The following is a 12,113-nucleotide window of genomic DNA, read 5'->3' on the forward strand; positions in this document are numbered from 1 at the left end:
ATATTTACAGGGCTGCTGCATGGTTGTTGATACAGACGTACATTTACGAACCATTATGCCATTACTGTGGCATCCAGAGTAGATGCAAACTTTGAGAAAGTGGTCCTGCAATCTGTTTAAATAGACTCTGAGCCCCACCCCTGGGGGTACTGCTTGTGAATCACCTAAATAAAATACACAGCTGCACCTATTCAAAGAAGGAGAAACCGTTACTTACTGTAATTGTATTTCTTCGAAATGTGATGCAGACATGTATTCCACGACCCACCCTCCACTACCTCTGCATCAGAGTTTCATCTCTGGGCGTTCGGTGTGAAGGAACTGAGGGGGGTCATATCGGTGCTGCCTCATATGCCCAGGGGACAGGCTATGGCCGTGAGGTACGAATGCCGCCCTTCTACAGGTATTGCTAGGTACAGTTCTCTGGCTCCAGATGCTCTGAGCATGCACACACCTGAGTGGAATACACGGCCATATCACATCTCGAAGAACCACAGTTACAGTAAGTAACCATTTCTTCCTGATATATTTTTAAAATTCCATGGCCATCTAGTTTCAGCACAAAACAGGGTTTATACCCCATGTTAAACCCATTTTCAAATGCAGTCTTAACTGTGGAGTTGCTACCAGGCAGGTCCAGAATTCATCGTTTTCAAGTTTTCCTAGTTTCAGTTTGTCATAAGTTGCTGTTTTTAAACTTTTTATTGCTGCTTTCACTTTTCATCTTAACCAGGATGTATTTTTAACTGAAGTTGCCTTCTTTCATGATGGCAGAATTGTGGCTTTTTGGGCTTCTAGTAAAATGTTTTTAAAGGAGTCCCAATTATTGTTCACATTTTTATGTGTAAATCCTCTCCCCCCCCATTAGTTTTTTCTAATAAATGTTTTCAGCTTTGGAAAACTGGCCAACTGGCCCTTTTCTAGCACAGAGTATATGGTGGGATTGTTTTCTGTTTGCACATAACAAATGTAATACAGATGTGCTCTAGTTCAACCAGAAATTATGGCTGTTCTATGTAGGGGGTCAAACTAGGTGACCTAATGGCCTTCAAATATATGACTATAAATGAAAAGTAACCTGTCACTTCCTACTCCGCTCCTTTACAAGGACTAGGAGGATGACTTACTGCTATCTTGATCTTTCCAGGAGATGACCTGATGCGTTGTGTGGATCTTTATAATCAAGCCCAATCCAAGTGGTTTGAAGAAATGGTGACCAGCACTCTGGTATGTATCAGTGCGTAGCACTTTGTGTTTCTAATACTGCTCTTTTATTTATTTCTCCTTGTGATGAAAGCCCTTCAAGATAATCTATTCATGTTGGTCACCCTAGTATCTCTCCATTTGCAGCCACAATACAGAAGAGATAACAGACTTTAACCTGCCACTATGTTGCTCATTCAGGAAATTAAGCATAATGTCATTTGGGGAGAAAAAAGAAAACATTTTCCTCACAGTATGAGTATAAAGGGGCAGTAGTTTGAAGCTGCTCAGGTGTTAGGAATGGTGGAAGCAGGCCATGAAAATTGGGGTAGTGGGAAGAGGGCAGAGCAGTAAAAGATTCGTGCTAAATTGTGAATACATTTATAAATTAGTAAGGTTTGCAATCATTTTTTATCCCATGGTTTTGCAATTTAGCACATAGAGTGAGATAATTGCTGGTAATTCTGCTTCTCTGAAGGCATCATATCACAGAACTCTCGTTCTTGGGGCTCATACTTCCGGGGTTACTCATGTGGGAAATGTCCTGGCATTTATGTATTTAATACTGCTGGGGGCATTCTGTGCCAAAAAAATAAAAATTCAGTGCACAATATTTTAAAATTCTGCAGAATTCTGCAAATTTTACTTGTCAAAATAACACTACATAATGATGCCAGTTTCAATTAGTTTGGTAATTTACTTCAAAATTCAGCAAGTATGTCTGTAACAATACAGACACACAAAAATTCCCCCAGGAGTAGAGAGTTAAAGAAACCCCTATGACAACCCAGTTCCTGTTTCTCTGCCCCCTTCCCCCCTCCCGCCTGAGCCCAGCCAGGGGGGCAAACACTCACAACTCCCCTTCCCCACCCCAGAGCTCAGCCCCGGGGCCCCCCTGGCCCAGATACCCACAACCTCCCTCCAGAGCCCAGGGATCCAGAGGGAGTAACATTCTGATGCTCCATCCCAGGCTTGCATGGAGTTTCCTGTGCACCGCCCTCTCCTTCCCTCAGGGCATGCTGGGAACTGCAGCGGCCAGGAACTCTCTAGCTCCTCAGTAGTGTCTTCTGTCTGCAATCTGGGCTCTGCTGGGTCCAGCGGCCCCTAGTGGTGGCTAGCAGCACTGCAGCCCATTTCTGTGGGGGAAAGGAAATTCTGTGCGCACAATGTTAATTTCTGCAAAATTCTGCATTGCACAGTGGTGCATGATTCCCCAAGGAGTAATTTAAGACCTTCTGAAGCACCTGTAAGTGGGCTGCAGGGCTCTTCTCCAGTCAACCTCACAAGCTCCCTGTGGGCATGCTCCAAACAGCGGTACCTCAGGGGCTTTAAAGATTGCAGCCGGTTCGTTTTAAGAATGGGAAGTTGGAGCTCTCCTGACAGGCAATTAAAAAGTAACCCATTTTTTTCTTCAAACAAATACAAAGGAATGAGCCATTCTAGATCAGCTCTGGGCAGTTCAGAACTGTGTGCCCATTGGGCAGACCCAGCATTCAACACTCAAAGTCCATTAACTCCCAGGGGAGGCAGGTGGGTGAGTGAAAATCCTGAGAGGTGATCTCTTCAGAGAAGCAGAATGACTGACGGTAAGTAATTATCTGTCTCTCCTACTGTGGGGCTGGATTGATTCTTCTCTCATTTACACTGGGGCAAATCCATTGACATCCATGGCGCAATGACTCTTGCTGTGTACTGGTGTAAAGGAGCAGGATTCTCATTCCTGGGGAGTTGATAGAGCTCACAAGTCCTGCAGCAGCAGACAGAGGCCACTGCCCAACAAGCAACATGAAAGATTTGTTTTAAATCAAAGTAGGTTGAGAAATGTCCCCATAAGGCTGTATCTTCATACACATAAAGACTCTTGACCGAAATGCAGTTCAGTTCCAAATGAAACCCATACTTAGATTTTGATTTTTTTTAAAATTTTCTTTATTTAACTTCCTCAGGGAAGTTTCTATTTAAGGGTATGCCTACATGGCAGCTGGAGATGTCATTTCCAGCTCAGATAGATGTACATGCACTATTTTTGATTGACCTAGCATACTAAAAATAGATGTGTAGTCACCACAGCTCAAGCAGCAAGATGGGCTAGCTGCACCTAGGCCCTGGGCAGAAATGTACTGGGGTGGCTAGCGAGTCCCACTGCCCGTGCTACGCTGCTCTTTATAGCGCACTAGCTCAATCAAAGCCAGTTTGGGTATTTCTGTCCAAGCTGGAATTTATACCTTCAGCTCCAGCTTAGAGGTGTCCTTAACTACATGCAAATCAGTCACACGATCCTCCCCACAAAGAATTGTTTGGTTCGTTTTCGAGTGATGGTCCCTATTGTTTTCCACTGAGGGTTTACACATGCACATGTGTCCGGAACCAAAGAATTTGAAAGTAGTGTCTGTAGGTCCACACATGTGCCCTTGCTCTGCCTCATGGTTTTGTCCGAGGCGATAAAGGGCGGGGTGGACTGACCACACCCTCAGTTCCTTCTCCCCATGGACAAAGTCAGAGTTGTTAGTGTCCCCTCATCTCTCACTGACGCATTTAAAAAAGAGTTTTAGAATTGTGCATAATTTTTCTTGTTTTTACTTGTAGTTTTAGTGTTTTTAGTGTTAATTTGGGGAATTAAGAGACTTTGGGGATCCGTTTTTTTCACCAGTCTCCCCCTCCCCACCCAGCACCCACAAATGGGTACTGAATTATTCCAGAGATGCTAGGGTTCAAGATCTGTGCATCCTGTCTGCATTTGTTCTTGGTCAACAACAAGTGCCAACTCTGTCTCTAGTGTTTGGGAGAAGCCTACATTTCATCCAGGTGCAGTATCTGCCTGTCCTTCCCAAGCCGTACCCAAGAGGGCTGTGCGCTCTGCCTCAAAACGAATTTTGTGGAGGTCTCCATGAGGTCTCAGTCAGATCCAGCCTGGGGAACCCCCCTGTATATTGGCCTGAGAAACCCAGGAGCACACCTCCACCAGGAAGATCGAGTCTCGTTCTGCCAGTACCAGTACTATGGACCCCATACCGGTGCCTAGTTGGGAGGCAAGGAAGCATGCTTATAAGCATGGCAGTAAGTCTTCTTCCAGGCCCAAGAAGAGCGATGCCCATGAGTTCCAACCCGGAGAAGTGGTATGTTCCAAGGCACAAAAGCATGATAAAAATTGCACAGGTTGGCAGATCCATCAGTACCAACCATCAAGCTACGCATGCCTTCCAAGTTGGCACCCCCTAAATCAAGGCAGCCGTTGGTTCCAAAACAGCCCTCCATTCTGGCTCCAGTTCCAGCTATGGAGCATGTCAACTACCTTAAGGGGGTTCCAAAGAGGATGGAACTAGGCTGTTCTCAGTGGTGGCAGATGACAGAACAAGGAGCAATGGTCTCAAGTTGCAGTAGGGGAGGTCTAGGTTGGATATTAGGAAACACTATTTCACTAGGAGAGTGGTGAAGCTCTGGAATGGGTTACCCAGGGAGGAGGTGATGTGAAGGCAGACACTGTTTCTCATGATGGAAGGCAGAAGTTTGCTCCTTTGCATGTCATTGTAAGAGACAGAGCTTTCTTCCTGACAGAACAGCTTTCTGGCCTGACAAGTCTTACAGGCCAAACTCTCTCAGCAGCGTCAAAAAGCAGGCACGTTCAGGGGGCTTGGATACATCATCAGAATCCAAGAGACACAAGTATCAGGGGGGAGCTGTGTTAGTCTATATCCACAAAAACAACAAGGAGTCCGGTGGCACCTTAAAGACTAACAGATCTATTTGGGCATAAGCTTTGGTGGGTAAAAAACCACTTCTTCAGATGCACAGTGGCCTGAGGCTCAGCTGACCTCAGTGGGGGCAGAAAAGGATAGGCAGGGACAAAACCTTGATTGTGTCCACTGCTGGCTGAGTTATGGGAAGCTAATTTACACATAGCCATTCCCCCAGTGAATGAGCCCTCTGGGCATAAACCCATGTCGCCAGGACTCCAGAGCAGTGCTTCCAGGGTAACTTCTGGAGCTAGCAGCACAATAAGCTGGGCTGCAGCCAGGAAACAGGGCCTCGTTGTCCCTGTCCTGCCCCTGCCTCCATAGGCAACAGCCCTCCACAGATCCTGTAGTTTCTGCCTTTCCCCATCTCTAAGGACTCTCACCTTGGGCAAGGTTCAGAATTGTTGAGGAACTGCACAAGTCTCCTTCCCTGCTGCACTGTCTCCTTACTGGTTCCCCCACCAGTGGCACTGGGCACAGGCCAGACCTGCTGTTGCTGCTCCTGCTCTTGCACTAAGTATACTTACTGAGACACTGTGCACACAGCCCGGCTCTGAAGCCCAGACCTGGGGTAGCTGCCCCAGCTGTCGCCAGTGGTGGGAACCTTGACCATTAGAAAACCCTATGCTGGGCCTGCATGCAGCACTCTGGGCATAGCCACTGATCAAGATATGGGCCTATTTTTCTCTCACAGGAGCTGGAGAGGCTGGAGGTGGAGCGGGTGGAAATGATTCGGCAGCACCTTTGCCAGTACACACAGCTGCGGCACGAGACAGACATGTTCAACCAAAGCGTGAGTCTGCTCTTCCTTTAGGTCCCTTTGGTCCAAGAGCTGTAGTGAGGCTCTGCTGAACTCAAGCCTGGTCTTGTACACAGTGTGCTAAATTCCACTGTCTAGTGGAGACTAAGATGTAAGTGGTGCCAGTTTGGGAGTCTGTGGTTGTGCACCTACCATGAATCTCCAGAGACATCCAGAGTCTGGGGGTAAGACAGATGGAAGAGCAGAGAAGCTGGTCAGAAGGGGCACGTCCACTGGAATGGAAAGCCCTGCGGTGAAAGCCCTGTGGTGCAGGATGTGGCTGAGAAGTGCTTGACAGGAAGGCATAAGGCAAAGCAGCCCCTTACTTTAATTTACACCTCTCCTAGATAGATGCTTATCACTCTCCCAGCAGCACACACAGTCCTTCATTGTTGCAGGAAAGATGGTAATCACAGCAACCATTATTTCAAAATGAAAATGTAAAATCTTGTAAAACTGGCACCTTTTCAAATACTTGCATATGTGGTATGTATTCTGATGCACATGGTATTCAGTGTATTGTGATATATTTGGAGGTATATATTCACATTACAGAAATCATATAATCATAGCCGTATACATCATAACATATAGAGATAATTGTCATAGTGCAGGTTGCCCCAGTGCTCCCCACTGCACGCAGGCCTGGTGCCGTGGGTGAGCCCTGCCTTTGTTTCCCCTCACCTAGGCAATAAACAGTTCCAAGCAGGCCTTTGGGAATCACAGAGCACCTTCTTCCGTGGGTCTCTTTTATGAAATAGAAAAGAACAACACAAAACATAAGCAAAATCTTCAGTCAGCTCTCCACCAGAAGCCCTCTGCTTCTGGGTGTAACTAGTCTTACATCTTGGTCCTTTAGCCATGGAGCACTCGCACACTGAATTCCTTGTCTGGGGTGTGGGCCTCTGCGGGGCGTTCTGCTGGCTGCCACTCTTCCCAGACCATGCTGCTCTTTGCTGAGTAAGTCCCTAATGGCTCCCAGTTCATTCTCCTGGGCTGCTCCTGTCCTTTCCCTGGGAGAACCTTTTCTCTGGGATTGCTCCTCTCTCCATGAGCCCCTCTTTCTGAGAGCAGCTTCCCTAACCAAACTCAGGTAGCCTTTTTTATTAGCTCCAGGTGCTTGTTTACTAATTAACCACTAAGCAGCCACCTAGGACAGTGAATTACTCCTAGATAGACCTTAAGAAGGCAGTCACTGGGCAGTCTGGGCCGTGACTCTCCTTAAAGGGCCAGTCTCCCCAGGATAATAATATTCAAAAGAAAATATGTTAAAAGAATGGTTGAAAAGTCAAGCATCTAAAAGTCAGGAAATACCAGAGTTACAGCTGCCGGTGCAATCTTAATTTGGATCCTTGAGCATGTGCATTACGGTACTCTCTAAGTACGTGATCACATATTTTATTCACTGGATGATCATGTAGTTTATCCTCGGCATTCAACATGTGCCTCCATTACTACAAACCATCTAAACATTACACTCAGTTTTTATTTCTTCATCGGTGTTTCTGTGGTGCTCATCACCATAGTGTCTGAGTCTCACAAACATTCATGAATTTACCTTTACAACACCTCGAAGGCAGGGAAGTATTAGTATCCCCATTTTACGAATGGGGACAGGAGGTACAGAGAAATTAAACTCAAATTGCAAAAGTCCCCAGTAATTTTGGGTGCCACAGTGATTGGGTGATCAGTTTTTCTGAGTTGTTGAGCTAGTGCAAATCAGGCCTCAGATGTCTCGGGCTGGTCACCCACAAAATAGGAACACATAATTAGTGGCCACCTCTGAAAATTTTCATTTTAAGTAGTATGCCTAATATCACATAGGAACTCTGTTGCAGAGCCGAGGAAAGAACCCAGATTTCACAAGTCCCAGGAAGACTGCTTTAAACACAAGCTCCTGTTTTCCCTTTCTGCAATTCACTACCACAGTTACTGCATACTTTCTATTTTCTGCTATGGACAGCCTCATTCACTACACAGCCCTGCCTCTTTTAACATCCATCCTGTGCACCATATGAGGCAGGTGTCCTGTGAAAATAATAGTACATGATCGTGCAATTAAAGACTTTTCCATAATGCAAACACACAAGGGGCCAAATTAAGGTTGCAAATGCAGCCTTAGTTCTGGGATTGGAGTCCTTCATTTTACAAATGTTTGACCATTCTTTTCATATAATTTTTGTTGGGAATTCCCTGGAAGGGGAAAGAGGAGGGGACTGGTCACATGTTTTAAGAAAAATGGATCAACACATGTGCAACTATTTGCTAAGCAGCAGAATGCTACAAATCGGGTTTTGTTCCTAGCTCTTGGAGGGAAGTGTGATCTACTAGTTAGATCAGCCAATTGGGAATTAGGATTTCTGTGTGCTGTTGTATAAAATGATGTGTACATTTATCAGTGAGTTTGTAGTGGTAAGCAAAGAACAGAATTTTACAGAAAGCAAGATGAAACACTTAGATGTGGAACTTCCTTTGTGAGAAGCATAGGTCAGGAATTGGGGTTCTATTCCAAGCTGTCCCAGAAGCAACTGTTCTAGTCTTCAGTGATCCTATCTGTAAAATATGGGAAATAATTCTTAACTCCCCATTCAGTACAGAGAGGAGGTGCTCCTGCCATAGACCAAAGAGTATTTTGATGTGCAGGTGCAGGGATTTTGCCTGAAACCCATATGGAAACACAGTTCCATGCAAAAGCGGCAAAGAGTCCTGTGGCACCTTATAGACTAACAGACATACTGGAGCATAAGCTTTCGTGGGTGAATACCCACTTTTTCAGATGCATGTAGTAGAAATTTCCAGAGGCAGGTATAAATATGCAAGCAAGAATCAGGCTAGGGATAATGAGATTAGTTCAATCAGGGATTCTTGCTTGCATATTTATACCTGCCTCTGGAAATTTCCACTACATGCATTTGAAGAAGTGGGTATTCACCATGAAAGCATATGCTTCAATACGTCTGTAAGTCTATAAGGTGCCACAGGACTCTTTGCCGCTTTTACAGATCCAGACTAACATGGCTACCCCTCTGATACTTGAGTTCCATGCAATCACTCCAAAACAATACAATGTGGCAAGATTGAGCAATCATTGAAGAAGTTCAGCTGCAAATGGTGATTTTCCACATTTTAGAACTTTGGCTAAATTGAGACAGATTTTTGAGGGGACAGTGTAAGACATTTTTCTGACCCTATGACTATCCCCCTGGAAATTCCAAGTTCCTGCCCCAAGCCCATGAAGATCTAGAGGTCTTCAAGCAATGGTTTGATTTTTTTTTAATTGGCAGATTTTTTCCCCACTAACTTTGTTCTCACAAAACCTGAACCATTTTTGCTCAGACATTTCCAAAAACTCAACCTGTGCAAGACATTTGTCACAATAACAAGCCAGTGAAAACAGATAGTGGAAGGATAGTCTTGTGGTTCAGGCAGTGGCCTACGACTCAGGAATTCTGGGCTAGTTCTGCCACAGATTCTCTGAGTGACCTTGGGTAAGTCACTTACTCTCCCTCTGCCTACAGTTCCCATCTGTAAAATAGGGACACTTGTGCTCCCTTTGTTCCACCCTTTGGTTGTCTTGGCTGTTCATAGTTTGTAAGCTTTTCAGGGCAGGGACTGTCTGTACAGTGCCTAGCACAGGGGCCCCTTCCAGGGTGCAGCGTGGAGACAGGACAGGTAGGAATTAGCCTGCCTTAGCCCCCCCCCCCACCCCACACACTGTGCTGCTGACTGGGAGCCGACGGAGGTAAGCCTGTGCCCCAACCTTGAGGCCCAACCCCCTGCCCCAGCCTGAGCCTCCCCCAAACCCAGAATCCCCTCTTGCACCCCAAATCGCTCTGCCCCACCCCCCAGCCTGGACCCCTCTCCAGCACCCCGGACCCCTCATACCCAGCCCCACCCCCGAGCCCGCACCCCCAGATGGAGCCCTCACCCTCTTCTGCACCCCAACCTCCAGCCCGGAGCCTTCCCCGCACCCTGAACCCCTCATTTCTGGCCCCACTCTGGAGCCCACACCCCCAGTTACAGCCCTCACCCCCACCCGCACCCCAGCCCTTTGAAAGTGAGTGAGGGTGCGGAAAAGTGAGCCACCGAGGGAGGGGAAATGTAGTGAGCGGAGGGCAGAGCCTCAGGGAAGGGGGCGTGGCCTCAGGGAAGGTGCAGGGCTAGGATGTTCAGTTTTGTGTGATTAGAAAGTTGGCAACCCTACTGTCACACCAGGAATTGGATGCAGCATACACTGGACTTGCCTCACCAATGGTATGATTCCTACTGCAAAGCCTGTATTTTGTCTGACCTCCCATTTATGGATCCAGCTAATTGAGAGGAGGCTGTTACTCCTGTGACAGTGACACAGCTGATTCAGTTGCAAGGAACTGCTGTTCTGATATGTGCTTTTGACAATTTGCTTCTCATTCTGATCTTTTTAGACAATAGAGCCTGTCGATCAGTTACTTCAAAAAGTGGAGCCTGCCAAAGACAGGGAACTGTGGGTACAAGAACACAAAACTGGAGATATCAGACCTGTGGACATGGAAATATAGACTGATCTGATTAGTGATATGTGATGGTTTCACTGGTTTAACCAGGCCAATGGGTTCTGTAAAGGGTCAGAAGAGGTACAGGACGGCAAAAGGGTTGCTCTGCTACCAGATACCTTGTATTTATTGTCTGTAGGGAGTGTCTCTGTCACATTTGATCATCACATCAGTTCCCATTGTGCTATGCCTTAAGCTCCCAACATTCCAGGGTTAAGAAGCCAGATGTCTGTTCTTCCTGTCAGAAGTTTCCAGCTGCCAGGGATGTACTGCTGCCGGGAGAAACTGAGGACCTTGCTTCCTGGTACAGAGCAAGCTCTGTTCTTCAGTGACTGTGCACTACACCCATTGCATGACTCTTTGTGTAGAATGTAAGAACAGCCATGGAAGCAGACTAGTGATTTGACCATGATGCTGGAAGCAAGGAGCTCCTGAACATGGATCCCAGCACTGCCACTGCTCAGCTGGATGGCCTTGGGCATATTACATAACTTTTCTGGTTCCTCCATTTATAATAATGGGCTCATAATACTTACCTACCTCACAGGGGTGTTGTGAGGGTACATTGATTTTGTATAATACTTTTTAGCACAACAGCCTTGCTACGGTAGTATGTCTGAGTGCAGGGAGGTATGGGCTTTTCCCCAAAGCAGTAAACAAGGCAAAAGGCTAGGAGAAACCCCCACAGAGGAAAGACACCTGTTCAAGCCCTTCCTGTTTTATAATCCCACTCAGAGACATATAGACCCTCTATCATCTCCATTTCTCTTTGAGGCTGATAGAAAGTAAGATTGAAAGGGACCTCTTGCACCATCTGTTTACCAGGAAGGACTCGGTTGTGCTGTAGCTACCTCATTTATTGTCTGGTTGACTTCGGTGGCAAAAAGACCATGGAAGAAATTAGACCTTCAGGTCCATTTCTGCCTATGCAGTGTGAAGTCCTACAGCAGAGGCGGGCAAACTACGGCCCGTAGGCCACATCTGGCCCATGGGACTATCCTGCCCAGCCTCTGAGCTCCCAGCCAGGGAGGCTATTCCCCAACCCCTCCCCTGCTGTCGCCCCTCCCCTGCAGCCTCACCTCACCGCCCCACCAGCGCTCTGGCCCGCTGTTCCTGTCAGGCAGTGCGGCGGCATGGCTGGCTCCAGCATGCTAAGGGGGCGGGAAGCGGGGGGGTTGGATGAGGGACAGTCAGGGGACAGGGAGCAGGGGGCGGTTGGATGGGGAAAGGTTCAGGGCAGGCAGTCAGGGGAAGGAGAGCAGGGGGAGTTGGATAGGGGGTGAGATCCCAGGGGGTGGTTAGGGGCAGGGGGTCAAGAGGCAGGGGGGGTTGGATGGGGCAGGAGTTCTGAGGGGGGCGGGAAGTGGGAAGGGGTGGATGGGAGTGGGGGCCAGACTGTTTGGGGAGGCACAGCCTTCCCTACCTGCCCTTCCATACAGTTGCGCAACCCCGATGTGGCCCTCGGGCCAAAAAGTTTGCCCACCCCTGTCCTACAGTTTCTGCCTTCTGCAGGATCTTCTAACACTCCATTTGGGAGGTCCTTTCCCAGCCAAATAGATCCAAGTTTAAATTGGCCTTTGTCTAAGTTCCTCGAAATAACTCCTAGATTGTGGTCTTTTGGATGCCCATGCACTCTGTCTCTCCATCTCTTTCTCGCTTTCCTTGATGTTTACACCCATCAGATGTCTGCAGATAGTTAGCAGGTCTATTCTATTCTGTATAGGTCTTCATATTGCACTCATCACTAGTATCTGATGATGCACTTTCCAGCAGTGCATTAAGCAGTGCAACTACACATCTGTCACATGTTGTTTGTTCTCTCATCCTCCCCCAGAAGGAGAAACA

The 12,113-nt window shown here is 47.2% G+C and overlaps 1 protein-coding gene across 7 annotated transcripts in view; it reads left to right on the top strand.

Moving 5' to 3' along the window:
• Positions 1 to 11,458, top strand: part of GAS7 (growth arrest specific 7) — a 218,659-nt gene extending 207,201 nt beyond the window's left edge. For 3 of the 7 annotated variants that reach the window (XM_048818232.2, XM_048818234.2, XM_048818233.2), the window contains 3 exons: positions 1,148 to 1,227; positions 5,632 to 5,730; positions 10,161 to 11,458. In XM_048818232.2, the coding sequence (XP_048674189.2) occupies positions 1,148 to 1,227; positions 5,632 to 5,730; positions 10,161 to 10,274 (293 nt within the window). In that variant the 3' untranslated portion in view covers positions 10,275 to 11,458. The remainder of the gene's footprint in view (positions 1 to 1,147; positions 1,228 to 5,631; positions 5,731 to 10,160) is intronic. The other 4 variants (XM_048818238.2, XM_048818236.2, XM_075119388.1 and 1 more) reach the window with 2 other exon arrangements.
• The last annotated feature ends 655 nt before the right edge of the window (positions 11,459 to 12,113 follow it).

The sequence above is a fragment of the Caretta caretta genome, chromosome 14 (assembly GCF_965140235.1).
Source record: "Caretta caretta isolate rCarCar2 chromosome 14, rCarCar1.hap1, whole genome shotgun sequence".
Classification (NCBI taxonomy): domain Eukaryota; kingdom Metazoa; phylum Chordata; order Testudines; family Cheloniidae; genus Caretta; species Caretta caretta.